The 18,336-nt window shown below is 46.7% G+C and overlaps 1 protein-coding gene across 2 annotated transcripts in view; it reads left to right on the top strand.

The window, feature by feature from the left end:
* ARHGAP25 (Rho GTPase activating protein 25) overlaps positions 1–18,336 on the top strand; it is an 87,825-nt gene that overhangs the window by 51,639 nt on the left and 17,850 nt on the right. For both annotated transcript variants that reach the window (XM_004435597.2, XM_087436642.1), the window contains exons 4-5: positions 1,225–1,341; positions 15,441–15,648. In XM_004435597.2, the coding sequence (XP_004435654.2) occupies positions 1,225–1,341; positions 15,441–15,648 (325 nt within the window). The remainder of the gene's footprint in view (positions 1–1,224; positions 1,342–15,440; positions 15,649–18,336) is intronic.

The raw sequence follows: 18,336 nt of genomic DNA, 5'->3' as shown, positions 1-18,336 counted from the left end.
AGAGATATTGTGACTCCTATGGGATTCTTTAGTTCTGCCCTGAGCACTTTTTACTTCCCATTTCACTTCTGGAAATACCCAGCTCTCAGGATGTTCCTGACTGGCCAGGGCTTCCATGGACTGACCTTTCTGGTCAGAAGAGCTAGTGACCCAATGATAAGATGGATTCAGAATCAGCTCATCCCAAAGTGTAAAAGAAGGTGAGGCTCAGCGATATTAAGATAAGTTCAAGGGACCAGAACCAAAGGGAATTTGAAAGTCTTTTGTTGTCCTGCAAGAAAATACAGGTTTGGGCACGACCTGGGTGTTAGAACAGGCTCTTTTTGAGGGAAATGCCCTGACATTGTGAGAAGAATGGGTTGATGTCTATAAAGACACTTTGAAATTTAATAGTATCCTGTATTTGAAAGAGTTCGCTATTAATTTCTCGTCCTTTCTAAGACCCATGCTTGGTGCTCTCTTTCTCCCTCTCTTCTCTCTCCCTATTTTTCTCTTTTTGTCACTTTCTCTCATCCTTTCTCTCAATCTCCTCTGTCCCCTTGTCATTTCCTCCACCCTTTTGTCCATTTGGTAACACCAACCCAGGAGACACTACACACGTCTATCTGTAATCTTGGGTTTAAAGTGAAAATGGTAAAGAAGTCCCAACAAACTTCATTTGCCCATCAACTATGTATTGAGAACCTATCATTTGCAATGTCTTGTGCAGGCAGGAGAGCAGTAATCCTGAACAGGAAGCACCAATTTTCTGAGAAAGGCACACATGTGCTCATTGTCCCTCCCTCCTGAGTTGTGGTTCCCTTTCCCACCCCACAGCTCAGGGGTGGCTTAGGAAAGTATCTGTGATCGCCATGATGGACTGAAGTCTCAAACTTGTATGGGCTGATCCTGTCTCCTCTAATACTGACACTGGCCCTTGAACTTCCTCTTCCTTTTTGGTAGGAAATGGCTTCTGTCCTCCATGGGAGCAGATCTCAGCCCAAGTCATCCCAATTGTAAACCACCGTGGTCCGTGGTTTTTCTATAGATTTAGAGCTTCGGCAAAAACCATAAGGGTGCATAGATATTCACTTCCACTGAGGATAAGTAGACAATGCTTTTGTGTTGTTTGACTGGTTGTTTAACTGAACCAAGGAAGCAATTCAGGTTCGGCTTCCCTTCACCTTCCCTTGCTCCAGCCCCTTACCACTTTAAGACCTTCATTAGTGTTACTTCTTCCTCCAGCTTCATGGGACCAGAGTCGTGCGGGACAGGACTCCTATGTCCTCATGGCCAGCTCCCAGGCGGAGATGGAGGAGTGGGTTAAATTCCTTAGGAGAGTCGCTGGAGCGCCCTCTGGAGGTAAGGACCTCTGCAGGCTTTCCTGGACAGGTGTCTGTGACATCTCAGGGACGGGGAGGAAGTAGCTCCAGATATGATCCCTCCTTGAACAGTGTTCAAGGGAGACCAGAGGACACCTGTGAAGCCATGCTCATTGCAAAGCCTCTAGCTTCCCTCCCTCGGTCATCTCAAGGAGTTAATTCTAGATTAGCTGGAAGGACTGAAAGCCCTTGGCACTCAAAGCAAATGTGTGTGATGCTCTGAAGCAGTCTTCCCCTCTTTGGGCCGCAGTGCTCTCCTCTGTAAAATGAATGGGTGGGACCACCTGACCCCAGTCCCTGGCAGTACTAACGTTCTGCAGCAGCATGAGTTGGTCCAGTTATGGGGGTTGTGGGACCTGAGACGGTTAATGGCCAGAGCTATGCTGAGAGCTGGGTTAGGCTGATCAGCACAGGAAGGTAAAGCTGCTGTCCAGAGTTGGGTGGTCAGACTGGGGCAGGGTTCAGGAATTGTGTCTGAAGTCTCGCAGGTTCTTGGTGAATTCGGGGTGAACACTTTTCTAGGTTACATGATCAAGCGTTTGAGCTCTCTGGGAACTCTGGGGCTGTGTCCAGAGTAGAGGAGGGCCCTGCCTGGGAAAAACTGATGTGAAAAAAAGTCTGAAATTAACAAACATGTGAATCCAGTATGTGTGTTTTCCTTTCATAAAAATATGGAAGAACTGACATGGATGAGATCTCAAGTGGCCATTTTCCTCCAACGTTTTAGGAACACACTTATTTGTGTCAACCCCAGGATAACTGTATAATAGACAATTATTTATCAACTATGCTGCCTGTTATTTTGGAAATCATTTAGGAGGGGCTTTATAGATCAAATATTAAATATTTTTTTGATTGCCCAACAGTTTCTTTCAAGAATTATGAAAGCAATTTTGTGGAAATTTGAAAAAATATAGGAAAATAATGACCCCTAAAACCACCAGAGATATTTTTATGTTTTCCTTCCAGCTAGTGTTCATATATACATTCCTTTTTTTCTCAGAATGACAAGCATAGGATATATACAATTTAATGCATTTTATGTTTTAGCTTAAGCTATAAAATATCTTAACCTCTGTATAATTTAATTGCTATGTAATCTTAATTGATACATTTCAGAGATTTTTTGGTGACAAGAAATAGAAACTGCATCCAAAGATGTTAAGCAACAAGGAGGGATTTACTGGGTAGGGACAGCAGCTACTCAAAGAAACGAAGGGCACAACCACCAAGAAGACTCAAGATATTGGGGCCAAGAATGGACCGTCAGCATTGAGCTTATCCCGTTGGTTTCTCTGGGGCCACGTGGCTTCTTGTTCTGCTTCTCTCTACGTGCCGGCCTGTTTTCTTCCGGTCAGCAGCCCTCTCGTACTCACGCCTGTTCCAATATTGCTGTGCCAGCCCCAGCTTTCCTATACTTCTCTCTCTAGTGCCAGCGGAGGCTGCACTCATTCCACACTCCTGAGAATGAGGGTCCACCCGGCTCAGCCGGGTCAGGAGTCCACCTGCGGACCCAGGATCTGGGGCACGGAGGCAGTCCTGTGGCCTATGACCTACCTAGTGGGGGTTTCGAGAAAAGAAGTGACCTGGATGGAACATCCAAACTCAAGAGCGACTGCTACAGTCATCTTGAACAGCTGCATTCTGTTAGAAAAAAGAGTAGCATGGTTTCACTAACTGCTTCCCCATTCCTAAACACAGTTTTTATGATGCTAATCAGGCTGAGATGAGGTTTTTATTTATCAAAGCCCTATTAGATGCTGTACAACCTGGATAATCTTAGCTGCAACGTCCCCTATTGCCCTGGATTAGGAGGTTGTGAGCCACGTTGACATGTTCTGTTTCCCTGGTCCAGCGCTTCGGGCTGTCTGCACTGAAAAGGATAGTGGATATTGCCTAATTAGGCACCTGCTCTGAGTCAAAATGCTGTCGACGCGCTGTGACCAGCATCTGTGCCCCGTGGGGTGCTCGGCTCAGCCTTGCCGTGGTGAGCTGCTGCACTCTGTCATAATCCATACGAGGATTTCTCCTTCGCCCCACCTCAAGGCCACCGCCCTGAGAAGCAAGTTGAGCATAAGTCCTGCGGTCAGGGGAAAGTCCAAGGGAGGAGAAATGAGAGTGCAGCACTATTTACTCGAGTAACAGGGCTTGGCTCTGCTGTGGCATTTCAGTTGTTTTTAAAGCCTCTTATTGAACCAGAATCATATATCTCAGGATAAGAAGGCATTTGAAGATGGCAGAGAGTCCAGTCTGAGGCCGCGGGGCAGGACAGACATTTGTTCTTCCTGTTTGTGGGTCAGTAAGCTTTGGTCCTGAGGAAGTAAACGATTAGTCTGAGGGGCCCAGGGCTCCTGCCTCTGCGGGCGGCTCTCTCTCGCTGCAGCGTGATCCCGCTGTCAAGTGCCTCTCCTGGGGCCTGCTGGATGGGCAGGGCAGGCCCCCTCAAACATTGTGAAGTCACTGAGATATGTTGCTGCTGCCTCTTTCCAGCCCTTCGTGAAACTATGGCTTTTCCCACCCAGAACCTACTCCCTTCTCACCACCTTCACTACTGCCATCCTGGCTGAGGTGCCGTCTTGTCTGGATTACAGCAGTGGTCTCCAAACTCATCTCCAGCCTTTCATCCTTGCCTTCTCACAGTCTGTTTTCAACAGAGCAACCAGAGTGAGCCCATTAAGCCTGTCGTATCAAAACTCTTCTCTGCTCAACACTATCCAAGAGCTTCCTTTCTCTCTCAGAGGAAAAGTCAAAAGCCGTATAATGGCTTACAGTGCAGAATCTGCCCCCCCCCATTACCTCTCTGACTTTGTTTTCCAGAACCCTCTCCCATGCTCTTTTCACTCCTTGCTCTTCCCCAAACATCCTGGGCACATTTCTGCCTCAGGGCCCTTGCACTTACTGTTTCCTCCACCTGCAATCCTGTTTCCCTGGGAAGCTGCAAGGCTTGGTCCCCTGCTTTCTTCAGGACTTTTCTCAAACAGCTCCTCAGTGAGCCTTCCCCTGATCATCTCATTTAACAGTGAACTCTTTCCCCACCCAACCCTCCATCCGTCTTTCCTGATTCATTTTTTTCCTTAGCACTTACTCCCTTCTAACATGCTAAATATTTTACTCATTTGTTCATAGTTGGTCTCCCCTTATTAGAGTAAAAGCTCCTCACACTAGAGTGAAATCTACTTGGCAGGAATTTTTTTTCTATTTTGTTCAGTGCTGTATCCCAGCATCCAAACCATGCCTGACATAGTAGGTGCTCAATAAATATTTATTAAATGAGTAGGATAAGGAATGGCCTCCTCTCCCCATGGAAGAACTGTGTTCTACTCCCCTACACTTTCTTCTTTATTAAATGATGATCAACTTATGTGAGAAATTATTCAATAAGTGGGTTGCTCCTTCTAGAATGATCTCCCTCCAAGTGTGTTAATGGTGATCTTTGATGAAGCTCTTTATGGATCACAGATCCCTTAGAGAATCTGATAAAAGCTATGGAAACTCTGCCCAGAAAAGTGTCTAAGTGAAACTATTTCACATTCAACTGTAAAATCTTTTCAGACCTCTGCAGTCCATCTGTACGCCCCAGGTAATAAATCCCAACTTTAAGTTTTAGAAGTCACTCTAGTGACAATTCTGCAATGCTAAGTCCTCTTCCTGCCCCAGTCCCCTTTCCACCTCCTTTTCTCCCTTGACGGGAGAGATGACCCACGTGGTTCCCACAGCACACCCAACTTCTTCCCCTTGGCTCCTCCTGCCTCGTAGCTGGCTCTGAACATTTCTCTCTCCTTGTCTGATTCTGGGACCAATTCCAAAGTGTGTGTGTGTGGGGGGGGATTTTCAGACATCAACTCGGTGTCCTACAATTTAACTCAATTCTGACACTATCTACCCAGAGACAGCATCAGATTCCACAGGTTAAGGCCTAAGTCCTACAAGACTGCTCCCAACCACACACACACTTCAGATGCCAGTCTCAAGTCCAGATTATCACCTGTGCTTTTGACCGGCTGGCTATAGATTGGAGGTTCCAACGACCACCTCTCTGGGTTCGAATAATTTGCTAGAGCGGCTCACAGAACTGAGGAAACCAGTTTACATACTAGATTACTGGTTATTATAAAAGGATATAACTCAGGAAGAGCCAGATGGAAGAGATACATAGGGCAAGGTATGGGGAAAGGGTGCAGAGCTTCCAGGCCCTCTCCAGGCACCACTCTCCTGGCGTTTCTACATGTGCACCAACCCAGAAGCTCTCTGAACTCCGTCCTTTTGAGTTTTTACAGAGGCTTCATCGTGTAGATATGACTGATTAAATCATTGGCCATTGGTGATTGAACTCAATCTCCAGCCCCTCTCCCCTCCCTGGAGGTCGGGGTGGGACTGAAAGTTCCAACCCGATAATCACATGGTTAGTTCCACTGGCAACCAGCCCCCTTCCTTAGGTGCTTTCCAAAAGTCACCTCTTTAACATAACAGAAGACACCTTTATCGCTCTCATCACAGGAAATTCCAACAGTTTTAGGAGCGCTGTGCGAGGAAATGAGTGGAAGGCCAAATATATATTTCTTATTATAAATCACAATATCACACCTTGGAGAGCAGTACCTTGGTACAACTTGGTATTTCAGCCTTTTCCTTCCTAGCCAGCCAATTTATCTTTTTTTTTCACTACTCTCTCCTAAGGGCCTGGCTGGAAAGGTTAGATTAACTTTTTGCCAGAAGGTCTGGATGCAATCCCAGGTTTTCCCAATTTAAGTGGGAGAAAGAGAAGAGAGGCGATCACATCTTGAATTCTGGTGACCTGTTCCCAGGCTCACAGCTGCCCATTTTCTCCAAACCACCCCCTCCTTTTAGTAAGAGGCTCTGCCTTCCCTGGAGCCCCACATTGAAGCCTGATCTCTGTCCCATGCCCAGGAAGCAGACAGTTCACATTGCAAATTGTTGCTCAGTCAGTTCCTGCCTTGCCCTCTTCTTCTGGAGGCTGGCCATCTGAGATTTTTCTCAGGCCGTAGATACTGCACTACATTGTGCATAGCTCTTCTTGGCCCAACCAGAGTGTAAGGCCCTGGGGCACGTCCCATGTTTTAAACATCTTTGTGTGTTTGCCAATACTAGGCATAGAGTGTATAAATATTGAATTGTTATATGCCTTGGGTTTCTTCCTCTCATTTCTTAAGTTCTCTGCATCCTTCAGAGTGTGATTTCACAATCCACAGTATGGGTTAGCCTGTGGGAGTGTGCTGTCTCTGTGATTCATTGTTATTCCATGTGTCTGGCTCTTTCTTGCTTGCTAAACTGGACATTAAGAGGATAATTTTTACTTATTTCCATTAATTCCTTCATCTTTCCTTCCCCAAGATCCTAACGCCAGACAGATACTTATTTATTCATTTATACAGCAAATATTTCTTGAGCATGTGCCATGTGCCAAGCACTGTGCTAGCACTGGGAGTACAATAGTGAGAAAGAGAGAGAGAGAAGAGAAAAAAAAGACAAAGTCCTTCCTCTCAAGGAGCTCACATTCTAGTAGAAGACACAAAAATTAATAAAAATTCCCAAGGAGAACTATAAAATTACAACTGTGAAAAGTACCGTGAAGAAAAAACACATGATGCCATGTAGGGGAAAAAAAAGTCTTTGTCAGGAAGTTCAGGGAAGACTTCCCTGAATTAGTGATGATTAAGCTTAAATCTGAAGGGCCAGTAGAGGCTAACTAGGCAGAGAAGGGAGAAGAGGAACAGTGTCTCAATCAGAGGAATAGCATGTGCAAAGGTCCTGTGACAGAAAGGAGAACAGGCTCTGCAGTGAGAGGAAGGTGATAACAGTGAAGTCAGCCTTCTTAAAGATGTCAGTTTTCATCCTAAGGTGGCTTGAACAGGGTGGTGGAGGTGGAGAGAAGTAAACTGGTTTGTGCAATGTTTGGGAGGTAACATGCCAGGACAGGGAATTCAACATGGAAGGAGAATCTGGTGTCAAAGATGAGTCCTTGATTCCTGGCCTATGAATGAATGGACGGATGGACACTTGGTTGGCAGCATCACACTGCCCAGGGCCCTTCCTGGCAATCCTTCCCTGCTTCTGACTATCCCCCGTGATGCTGAGAGTCCATTTCAAGTCTCCTGGGTATGTCCGGTACGGTTGCTGCACTATTTGCTAAGTCTTCTCAATGGGAGAGGGATATCATCTTGTTTTATCCAACTACCCACCTCCAAGATCATTCTCTCTGAAGGCTTCACTGAGCCACGTGCAACTCTGAAAGCATTTCCAGGGAAGGGTGGGCTGGCTTCATCAACGCTAAGTGAAATCCTGTGTTCCTGCCAGACGCTTTGATATATGGAGCAATGCTGGTAAGGGCTTGTGTGTGGGATTTATTTTTTATTTTTTTAATCCACCTCCATGGTATCCCTTGAATGGCAGTTGACAATTAGCTGCTAAGTAAAAGGAGGCACTTATTTTTATTGCGGGCCCTGACAGCTTTATGTTCACTCTTTAAAAGCCAAGAGTCCTGTGTGTAAAGGTGAGTGGGGAGGGGAAGTGGTGTGGGAAGGAGGAAGGGAGGGCCAGGGGCAGGTGCCGACAGATCCCATGGTTTCCGTGCCAGAGTCAGGACATGAGCAGTATTTACAACCATGTGCTGATCTGGAAGCGAGAGAGGATGGTTCTTCCAGCTTGGGGAGAAGGAAAGGCCTGAGGCTGGCCCGGCAGAGGCTGCGACTCCGCGGCCCCCGCCATGCTTCATATTCCCAGGATGCCGCAGTGGGAACTGGGCTGTGGCTTTCCTGCTTTGGCATTGCTCTTTTGCTGGAACTTCAGGAGGAAAACCCCCAAGCTCCGAAAGAAAGGTATTTCCTCCCTATTTTGTGGTTCAATTCTTCCACTAAAAGACACTTTGCCCAGCTCTCCTTCCCTCTCCTGTCGGGGATGGGGATGCTCCTGCAACCGAGACCCTGGGAAGCAGGTACCAGTGCTGGGTGGATGGGGCCAGCGGGAAGAGGGGAGGAGGGGGCGGGGCGGGGCTCCTGGTGGCCTGGGCCGGACTGGAGGCGGGGTGGGGAGGGGCTCTGGTCCTCCTGAACCCAGGAGTGTCTGAGCGATGATGAAGGAGGGAAGAGGTTAGAAAGGAGGTGACCGCTAATCCCTCGATTGTCACTTCCCCAAACCAACCCAGTGTCCTGAGGTTTTCTAGCAAATCTGGAGAGGGGACTTGAGAAGTAAAGGGTGGAGGATGGCCTGTGAGCAGAGACTGGGCAGCTTCCCACCTGTCTCCCTCTCCCCTGAAGACTTGATGATGTCTGAAATGTCACCTAGATAATGTTATTCCACTGACTTTAAACAAAAGAGATTAAAGCACTGAATTTAGAATCACAGGGCAAGTATGACCTTGGACAAATTCCTAATCTGAGTCTCAGTTTTCTCATCTGTAAAATGGAACAAGAATATCGACTTTGTAGGGTTTCATATGAGGATTAAATGAGAGCACATGTGAAAGCTTCTAGGGCAGTTCCGTCATAAATTCACTTAATTACATATCATAATTAATTACTTAAGATTTGTACCTGTTAAATTGGAAATGCCTCCACTGATGGTGTCTGGTGCAAAGCGATAAGCAGTTCTGAGGGAATGAGTGGCTGGGTGAGGGTGGAAAGAGCAGTGGGGCACTGGGTCGCTGAAGGACTGGGTGCACTGAGGAGGGCATGGTGCAGGGCAGGAGCCTGGGTTTTGCCCCGTGGTGTGCTGGGGTGGAGAATGGTCTTTGACTCCCTCCCCACCCCACTGTCTGCTCCCCTCCTCCTTCACTGGCTCCTTCCCCAGTTTCCTTGGGATTTCTCTGGTCACCTGTTTCCCTGTATCTAGGCTATTTCATGTCCCCCCAGGATCAATGGGTGCTGATCAGCACCTAGAAGGCAGAGGTAAGTAGAACTCAGGATCGGGTCTCTGGAGTTCCAGGGATGTTTTGGATTCTAAACTCCCCATATGTGATCTGAGACGAAGAGTGGCAAAGCCTGACCTGGACAAACTAAAGAAAGCCAGGATGTTCTTTCTCTCATGTGAGAAGGGACCCTGTCAGTCCTGGTGCCTCTAGAGCACGCAGTGGTCATTTCTTGTTGGAGGAAATAGCTTTGACTGATTTCTAGGCTGGAGATGTAAAGTTCGGAGTCTTCAACCTTTGGGTGACATTTAATGCCATGAGATAATGAAGTATGTGCAGAAGAGGAGAGGAAGGTCTGGGACACTCCAGTGTTTAGAGGACAGGGTAAAAGGGAGGAATCATCGGAGGAGGCTGAGAAGGAGCAGCTAATGAGATAAATGGAGAACTAAGAGAGTGTACTGAAAGCCATGTAAAAAAAGTGTCTCAAGAAGGAGGGAGTGATTTGCTGTGTCACATGTTCCTGACAGAGCAGTTAAGATGAAGACAGAATTTGACCCCTGGATTTTAAAAATGTAAAGGCCATTGATCTCTTAGACAAGTGCAAGTTTGGAGAAGTGCTGATCAGAGTGCATTCGAGAGAAAAGGGGCGAGATTGGGAGGAATGGGAGACGGCGGGTAGTCACAGCTCTTTGAGGACTGGGTCCATCATATGCCAGGCTCTGTGCCAGGAAATAAAAATAGACGGTGAGCCAGACAGGCTGTCTACCTTTGAGGAGCCCGTAGTCCAGTGGAAGAGAGAGGTGTTTAAATAAATCATCATAAAACTACATGAGAAGTGAGCAAACAGAGGCATAAACAGGGAGCTCTCTGAATTATCAGGATTTAAATCAGCGATTTCTGTGTTATATTAGGAACACAGACCACCTTAAGATTCAAGTGAAAGTTATAGAATCTATCTCCAGAAAAATGAATACTTGGAGATACAGGTAGATTTCTGAAGGTTATATTCCAGTAGTATGAAATAAATAGTATACAAGTAAATAATAAATAAAGATAATTTCTGATGATGATGAGGGTCAAGAAGGAAATGAGACTGAGTTATGAGATAGATTTTGACTGAGGGATGGAGGGTGGGAGACACTGCTTTAGAGGCGATAGGTAAGAAAGGCCTTTCTGGGGAGAGGACATTTGAGCTGAAAGAGTAGTGATGAGCAGGAGCCAGCACCCTGAAGAGCTGGGTGAAGAGCGTTTCAAGCTGAGGAACAACAGGAGCAAAGGCTTGGAGGCAGGAGTAAGTTTTACTCCTTGGAGGGGAGAAAAGATGTCTGTGTAGCTAGATCCTAGTGAACTAGGGAAAGGTTAGTTAGAGGAGGGAGTGACTGATGGCCTCTGAGGAGAAGACATCTGAACTCAGGCTTGCTGCAAGATCAGATTTCCAGGTGGGGAGAAGGAGGAAGGGCATCAGCTCCAGAGTTTTCAAGAGCAAAGACCACTTTTCATTCCTTCTATCATAATCTCCAGCTACCAAAGAGGGTGGCCCACAGCAGATGTTCAGTCAATATTTGCTGAATGGTTTTGTGAATTCCAGTGGAAGAAATTTGCAGTAAATTACGATAATTTTTTTTGTGTGTGTGAGGAAGATCAGCCCTGAGCTAACATCGAATTCCAATCCTCCTCTTTTTGCTGAGGAACACTGGCCCTGGGCTAACATCCGTGCCCATCTTCCTCTACTTTATATGGGACACCACCACAGCATGACTTGACAAGCGGTGTGACAGCCTGTGCCCGGGTTCCGAACGTGGGAACCCCGGGCCGCCAAAGCGGAGCGTGCGTACTTAACCCCACTACGCCAGCGGGCTGGCCCCAAAAATTACAATAATTTTGACAGTAGCAGTGAGGATAGAGGAGAATGATGGTTTAAGGCATATTTAGAATGTACTGATCTGTTTGGAAGGAAACAGGGGTGTGCAGATAATTCCTTTGCTAATTGGGTTAGCTGAGTGCAGGTACCTTGTGTTAATGGACTTGTATTCTCAGTGCTTAGAAAAGTGCCTGGTGCTTGATTGACTGAATGCTACTGCCTGCAAGGAAGGCTACAGGAGAAGTAGTGATTTGGGAGTGTTGCGGTAGGAAGAGAGTGACACCGGAGAACACTCTAAGAGAACTGCCATTCAATGTTGGACTTAAGGGAAGAGAGGGGGCAAGAGAAGAGAGAAATGGAGATGGAGATGATGGAGATATAGAGAGAGATCTAGACCGAGTATGCAGATTTATAAGTTATCAGTTTGTGGATGATATCCAAATGTATGGAAGCATATGACCTTTCCCAAGGAGAGTGTTTAGAGTGAGAAGACATCTGAGTTGGAATGCCAGGAAATGACACACTAAAGGAGCAGGTGGAGGAAAGGAGACATTGAAGGAGACAGCACAGGAGCCAGCAGGGAGATGGGAATAGAGTGGGAGTGGGAGCCACATAGGGAGAAAGTCTTGAGGAGGAAGGAGAATCAGCACCATCGGAGTCTTCAGAGAAGACCAGTGGAGTGTGGAATGAACATAAGCCAAGTTTGGCCATTAGGAGGGCACTAGAAGTCTCAGTGAGCGGGTTGGATGGCAAAGATGCAGGCCGATGAAGCAGACGGAGACGGCGCGAGAGGTTGAGAAGTGAGTAACGAGGGAAGAAGTAGAGGCTGTGAGGGTGGACAACTTTCCAGAAGTAGGCGTGTTTTGCTATGAGTGTATTGGTGAAGAGAAGATGGGCAAGTATTTGTTGTTTGCCTGAAAGCTGGGATGGGAGGTTCTTCTTTAATAAATTGGCAAAGACTTAGACTCATGTAGGCTCTTGCAATAGAAAGAGAAAAATTTAAGACAGGAAAGGGAAGGAATGAAGTCCTGGTAAAGGTAGAAAGGGGTGGAACCCACATTGAAGAAAGCTTCACCTTAGAGGAAAGCACAGGGTCCTTTTCTTCCTCCGGGAGAGGACAGGCAGACAGACAGAGGAGGAAAGAGATGGAGATCAAGGAGTTCACTTACGATGTCCTCCATTTGGGGAGATAAGGGAAAGAGGAGACAAGACCACCTGCTGAGACAGAGGGGAGGGAATGGGTGGTGAGCTCAAGGGGAGTGGGGACGGTTTGGAAGCAAGGTCTCACCGAGAGTGGAAATAGAAATTTCCACGATATGCTATGCTGTGTTCTCTTGTAGCTCCAGTGGCCTGACGAAGGCGTGGAGAGAGTATCAGGAATCGGCAGGGTAGAGATGTTGGAGGGAAAAGGAGTGTTGGGAAATGAGAGAACTGGTGAGGGTGACATCGAAATGACTGCCTGTGGGGTGTAGGAGGAATAGAAGATAAACACAAGACAAGTCTGATAGACTCCGACGAGGAGAGAAGTTAGAGGCCTGGCTACGCAGAGGGGTGTAAGAAGCAGCTTGATTCCAGGTCACTGCCCAGTGGAGCGTCGGTCTCGGGGCCTCAGAAATGGAGCTCACACTTGACAGCTTTGACATCTCTGTGCACACCCTTCCATACTGTTTGGGCCATCTTTCCCTCTCGGGGTCCACCGGGCTCCTTGAGCCCAAGTTTCAGCTGCTCTGAAACACATCTGCCTCTCCCTTGGTGGTGCCCCTACCTGGACCCTGCAAAGGGAATTTTACAAATGCCATGTGGTCTATGTTTTAAGTCAGATCATCTCAATCATTTTCTTCCAATTTGGTGAAAATATCTGTCCAGCTCCTTTCACAAAGAGGAACCTAATTCTATATAATTATTGATATTCTCTAATTGTTTCTCATTATTTTATATGTAGTCATTTCATTTTCATAACTCAATGGTACATTCATTGAAAACAAGAACCATGTCTTACATTCCCTTGTCTGCATAGACCATTCCACGTGGCCTATGGACACGTGGCTATATGACACAAGCTGGCACATGGCAGGACACTCGATAATTGTTAGCATGTAGCTGAATTTATTTACTGAGGAGATCCCTACTAGTGTTTAAACTAAAGAAATGTCAAAATTACCATTAATCAGGGAGAGCATTTGCTTAAAGATGAAATGATTCGTTAAGTAATTTAGCAGAATTGATTGACTATCTTCCTTGGGCCAGGCCCCATGCTAAACAGTGGGGATGAAAAGAGACCCTCCCCATATTCGCAGCATCAGGGAACTTAGAGTTGTGCAGAGGGCACAGGTACCTACAGATAATTACAGCACAGTGTGGAAAGACATTGGGTCATTCAAGAAGGGTTGTGAGTATACAGAGTACAGATGGAGTGTCTCAGGCTGGGGTCAGGGAAGGAGTGGCAGAGGTGATGATATTTGAGTTGGGCCAAGGAAGACAAGTAGAATTCCAGCAAACAGGGAATGGAGAGATGAACAGACTGGGCAGCGAGAAGAGACCGTCCAAGGGCACGAAGACTGGAGAGTGCTGTGGGCTTTGGGAACCTCAGGCTGAAGTGCCTTTGGGAGTGTGGCAGGAAATCAGGCCAGAAAGGTAGGTGAGGGCCAGGCCAAATGCCATCCTAAGGAGTGCCAGCCCTGGTTTAAAACTTCAGCCCAGAAATATTTAACCATACAAAGTCTCACTGGAATGCTATGAATACAACAGACAATAGCCCAGCAGATCTGGGTGGGAGTAGGGAGTACAGAGGCCCACCTGCTCAGCTCCTCCGAGATCTGATGCCCTCACCTCTTGGCACCTGATATAATGAGGGAGGGGCCTGCCTCAGAGGAACCCCTGGAATTTTGAGGGATAATTTGAAAAATGCTGCTGTGGCAATTGGGGAAGAAGTGGATGACTGTTAAAAACGGGAGATGTGCTCGGGTAGATCTGTGGTGTAGAAAGGTAAGGAGCAGGAGAGTTTTGAACATATTAGAAGAGACCACAGCAGTCGTAGATGAGAGAGGAGTCCAGCCTAGTGGAGGGCAGTGTGGGGGAGTGGAGAGGACATGGTGGATTCCAGAGCTCGCCACATTAAGGTGGAATCCATATTAATTAGAGACTGCATATAGGAGACCAACCAGAGAGAGAGAGAATCATGGGGAAAACCGAAGAACTTTGGGAACTGATGTCCTAGGGATTGAAGCGGTCGGTGTGGCAGAACCCTGCTTATGACAGAGGGAGAATCAGGCAAGACAGAGCTGAAGCCATGACCTGTGTTTTGAACCTCCAGGACATGAAGGGCATGGGAGGCTGGTGGGAGAATGGGTAGCCAGCGATTGTCCTGATTTATAAGCTAACTTGCTACACCACTGGGTAGCTCCACTGGGGTGCGGAAATTAGACAGCCAAGTGCTAACAGGGCTGGGGTGGAGCTGGTCCACACATGCTTTGCTAGAGGCAGTATAATTTGGAAAAATATTTTCGGAAAGCAATTTGCATACTATCAGGTGGTAAAAACGTTCAAACCCCTTGACCTAGTAATTCTACATGTGAGAATTAGCCCTGAGGAAATAGTTCAAAAGAATGAAAAGCCTATGTTCATCCATCCAAATGTTAATTAATTAAGCAATTAATTAGAAATTACACATTGTACTACATACATTCCAGGAACTCTGCTAGGCGAATGAACATGTTCACTGTGGCAATGTTGACAATAGGAAAACATAGTAAGCAACCTAAATTATCAAAAATGCCTCAATGGTTTAATACAGTGGGATATCCATGTGATAGACAATCATGCTTTAAGGCTATATGACACAAGCAGAATTCAAAACGGCCTGCTTGCTGCTGTGGTTAAGAGCACATTCTCTTGAGTTTATTGCCTGGACTTGAATTCTGACTGTACCAGACCCTGGCACCTGACCTTGGCAAGTTCATCAGTGCCTCTAAGGCTCAGTGTTTTTACTAGTAAGGCGGGTATAACGATACTACCACTTCATGGGGTTGCTGTCAAGATTAATTGAAAAAAGGTGTGCAAGGGCTTAGCACAATTTCTAGCACACAACAAATAATAAAAATGAGTTATTTTAACTATGTAAAAATGTGGGTGAATAGAAAAAGGCTGACAGAGACTGCTGCAAATTTATAGCCCCAGGAAATATTATAGGTGATTTGTCTACTATATTTTGTTTAATGTCGTTTGTTTAGTACCTAAAACCTTTGAGATTGTAAGCAACATGGGAAATCAAGAAAGAAGCAAAGCGCTTTGACCTATCAGTTCATCCAATGGAAGCCCAAGGGTGATGGGCAGGTCCTGTTTTTTCTCTTCTCAGCGGTGTTTGGTCAGCGCTTGGATGAGACTGTGGCTTATGAGCAGAAATTTGGCCCCCATCTGGTGCCCATCCTGGTGGAGAAGTGTGCAGAGTTCATTCTCGAGCATGGCCTGAATGAAGAGGGCATCTTCCGACTGCCTGGGCAGGACAACCTGGTGAAGCAGCTGAGAGATGCTTTTGACGCCGGGGAGCGGCCCTCCTTTGACAGGTACGCTGTGCTCACCTTGCCCTCCCCTCTGCCTTGCTCGGGTGAGAGGACCTCTCTATTCCAGTTGAGCTACAGGACTTGCACAGACACTTCCAAGAGCCCTGGCTTGCCCCAGGAGGAGCCTTTTGTTTCGCTCATAGTCAGAATTTGGGAGCCTGGAGCACAGTGAGGAGCGTATGTTGATCATTTATGTGACAGATGATGTGAACTCAGACTAGAGCCTTGCTGGGCAGTCAAGAAATGTTTAGGATATCGGGGCGAGAGAAGTGCAGAGTAGGGGAAAAAGATGGGACCTAGCTCCAGGCCCACCCACCAGGGCAGATGAGAAAGCTGGCTGTACAAACACACTTGGTGTGGTGGAGGACGCACCATATCTATATCCAAGGGCTCCAGTGGTCTTCCTCAGCTTTCCAGAAATGACCAGAACTAGGACTTCACGTAGGTTGGGAGGTCACAGTACTGTGCAATTCTGAACTTAGTTCTGAGCCCTTTTGGAGGGAGTACATACTGACATTTTGGCAGCCTGGCATTCTCCGAAGTCTCCTGTGTGGAGGTTGCCTGGCCTTGTTTGGGACATACCAGGTGTAGTGACGTTTCTGCCCACCATCCGCCTCCCTCCCCACCTCATCCAGCCACCCAGCCGAGATTTCCTTCTCTGCCATGCCCAGCTAGTATAACCCTGCCCTGACATTGTACACTCTGCTATTGTGCAATATTCGCCTTGGATGCCTGCATGCGCTTGTCTGGCAAGAAAGAGTCATTGTTCTTTCCAAATCAGCAGCGCATAGACCAAGGTTTATTAAGACAGGCCTGAACTCTACCCAGTTTCCAAAGGTTGAAATTCCCCAAGACCTGATTGACGACCAAAGAGTAGAGCTGATCCTGGGAAAATCATGACTAGCTAAGTGTCTTGCTGTGTGGACAGTCTGATTGTGCCCTCTCCTTCACCTCCCACTCCAGTCACCAACGCTGTCCATTCTCCCTCCGAAGTATCTCTGAGACCCACCTGTTTCTTTCCATTCTCACAGCCACTGTCTCAGTTTGCCCCATCGTATTGTCTGTCTTTGCTGCCCTTGAAATATAATAGGTTAATTTACCAGGGGTGCTGTATTTTAACAGGAAAGCGAGGGTGGAGTTGTCACTAGAACTGTAGCAGGTTATGCCATCAAATTTAAGGACCTTTCAGCAGCACCGTAAATCGCACTTCATTATCAGGCACCTGTTCAATATAGTTCACAGCGCACTACCTTTATATTCACTTTTCTTTTTATGTTTTTAATTAGCTTTGAGTTGATCAAAAGATACAGGTGGGTGGTTGCTAAAGCGATGGGAGCAGTCAGCCAGGAGGGATAGAGGTGACTGTGGGGTGCCCAATGCCCATCCTAGGCGTCAGCTTAAGCGCCTGTAAAGTCAGCCCGGGTGGTGGAGTCAGAGTCTGATTCCTGTGAAGTATTTGAGGCTGGAAGGAGGAAAATTACCACACCTTGTCATGACATCTCCATCCCCAGAACAGAGGGGTAGAGTCTACACATCCAGAAATAGAAAGGGCCACCTGGGGCTCCTCAGGGTCCTCCCAGGGCTAACTCTTGGGTCCACATGACCCTTGTGGGTATTCATCTGAACCTCGACAATGGTCATATGCTTGGTTCCACCATAAGATCCCCCAAATAGCCTCACTAGAATAAACAAGAACAAAGGAGCTCTTATTTGGTAGATTCTAGTGAGGGTGTATCTGGTTCTCATTAAACATATGAATAAGAATTTAAAAGTCTTCTTGTGGAGTTTCTACTGGGCTGGATATGGCCTGGCCACACAGCTGATGCACTTCCAATACCTACAATTCTGTGAGAAACAGACATACAGACACGCCGCGTTATAAGATCAGTGCTACAAGGGGAGGGTGGGCAGAGCCGTCTGAGGGGCCGTGGCTAATCTCTGGTGGATCAGGTGTGGAACTCAGAGGCCACCTGGCTCCTGACTTGCTCTTAACACTTGATTAAAAAAAATCATTTAAGGATGTTGGAGGAATAGCAAACTCAGGAAACATCATGCTGGAAATTTAGACTATAACTGTGACATCTGAGTCAGCCCTGTTACAATGGGGGCACAGACATTAAACCAAAAATCTGCAGAAATACCTGTATAATTTCCATTGTGTTGAGTGCTAAAAATGAAAACTAGATGGTACTATGAGAACTTAGAACAGGGGGCTTTTGATATGTTCTCGTGGATTTAGGGAGGTCCCCAAGAAAATGACATTTAAGCTGAGACAATAAAGAAGCATGAGGGTTCACCAGTCCAAGCAGCATTATCCTCCCCTGGTGAAATGGATCCGGAAGCTTGCTGGGGGTTTCAGTGTTCTAAGATGGTTTATACAGCCAACTGTGTTCTTTGATTATAGCTTTGAAGTATCTACACTATATCTGTGGTTATAACATGTTTCTCTTTTCTAATGTTGGATATTTTTGCTGTCTTAGTTTCTCTCAGTTAAACTATCTAGTAATTTGTCTTATTCTGTTTTTTGTGAGGAAGATTAGCCCTGAGCTAACATCCGATGGCAATCCTCCTCTTTTTTACTGAGGAAGATTGGCCCTGAGCTAACATCCGTGCCCATCTTCCTCTACCTTATATGGGACGCCGCCACAGCATGGCTTGATAGGTGGTGCCTCAATGCGCGCCCGGGATCCG

The sequence above is a fragment of the Ceratotherium simum genome, chromosome 11 (assembly GCF_057802395.1).
Source record: "Ceratotherium simum simum isolate JZ-2026a chromosome 11, ASM5780239v1, whole genome shotgun sequence".
NCBI lineage: Eukaryota > Metazoa > Chordata > Mammalia > Perissodactyla > Rhinocerotidae > Ceratotherium > Ceratotherium simum.
This window is presented reverse-complemented; position numbering and strand designations above follow the sequence as displayed.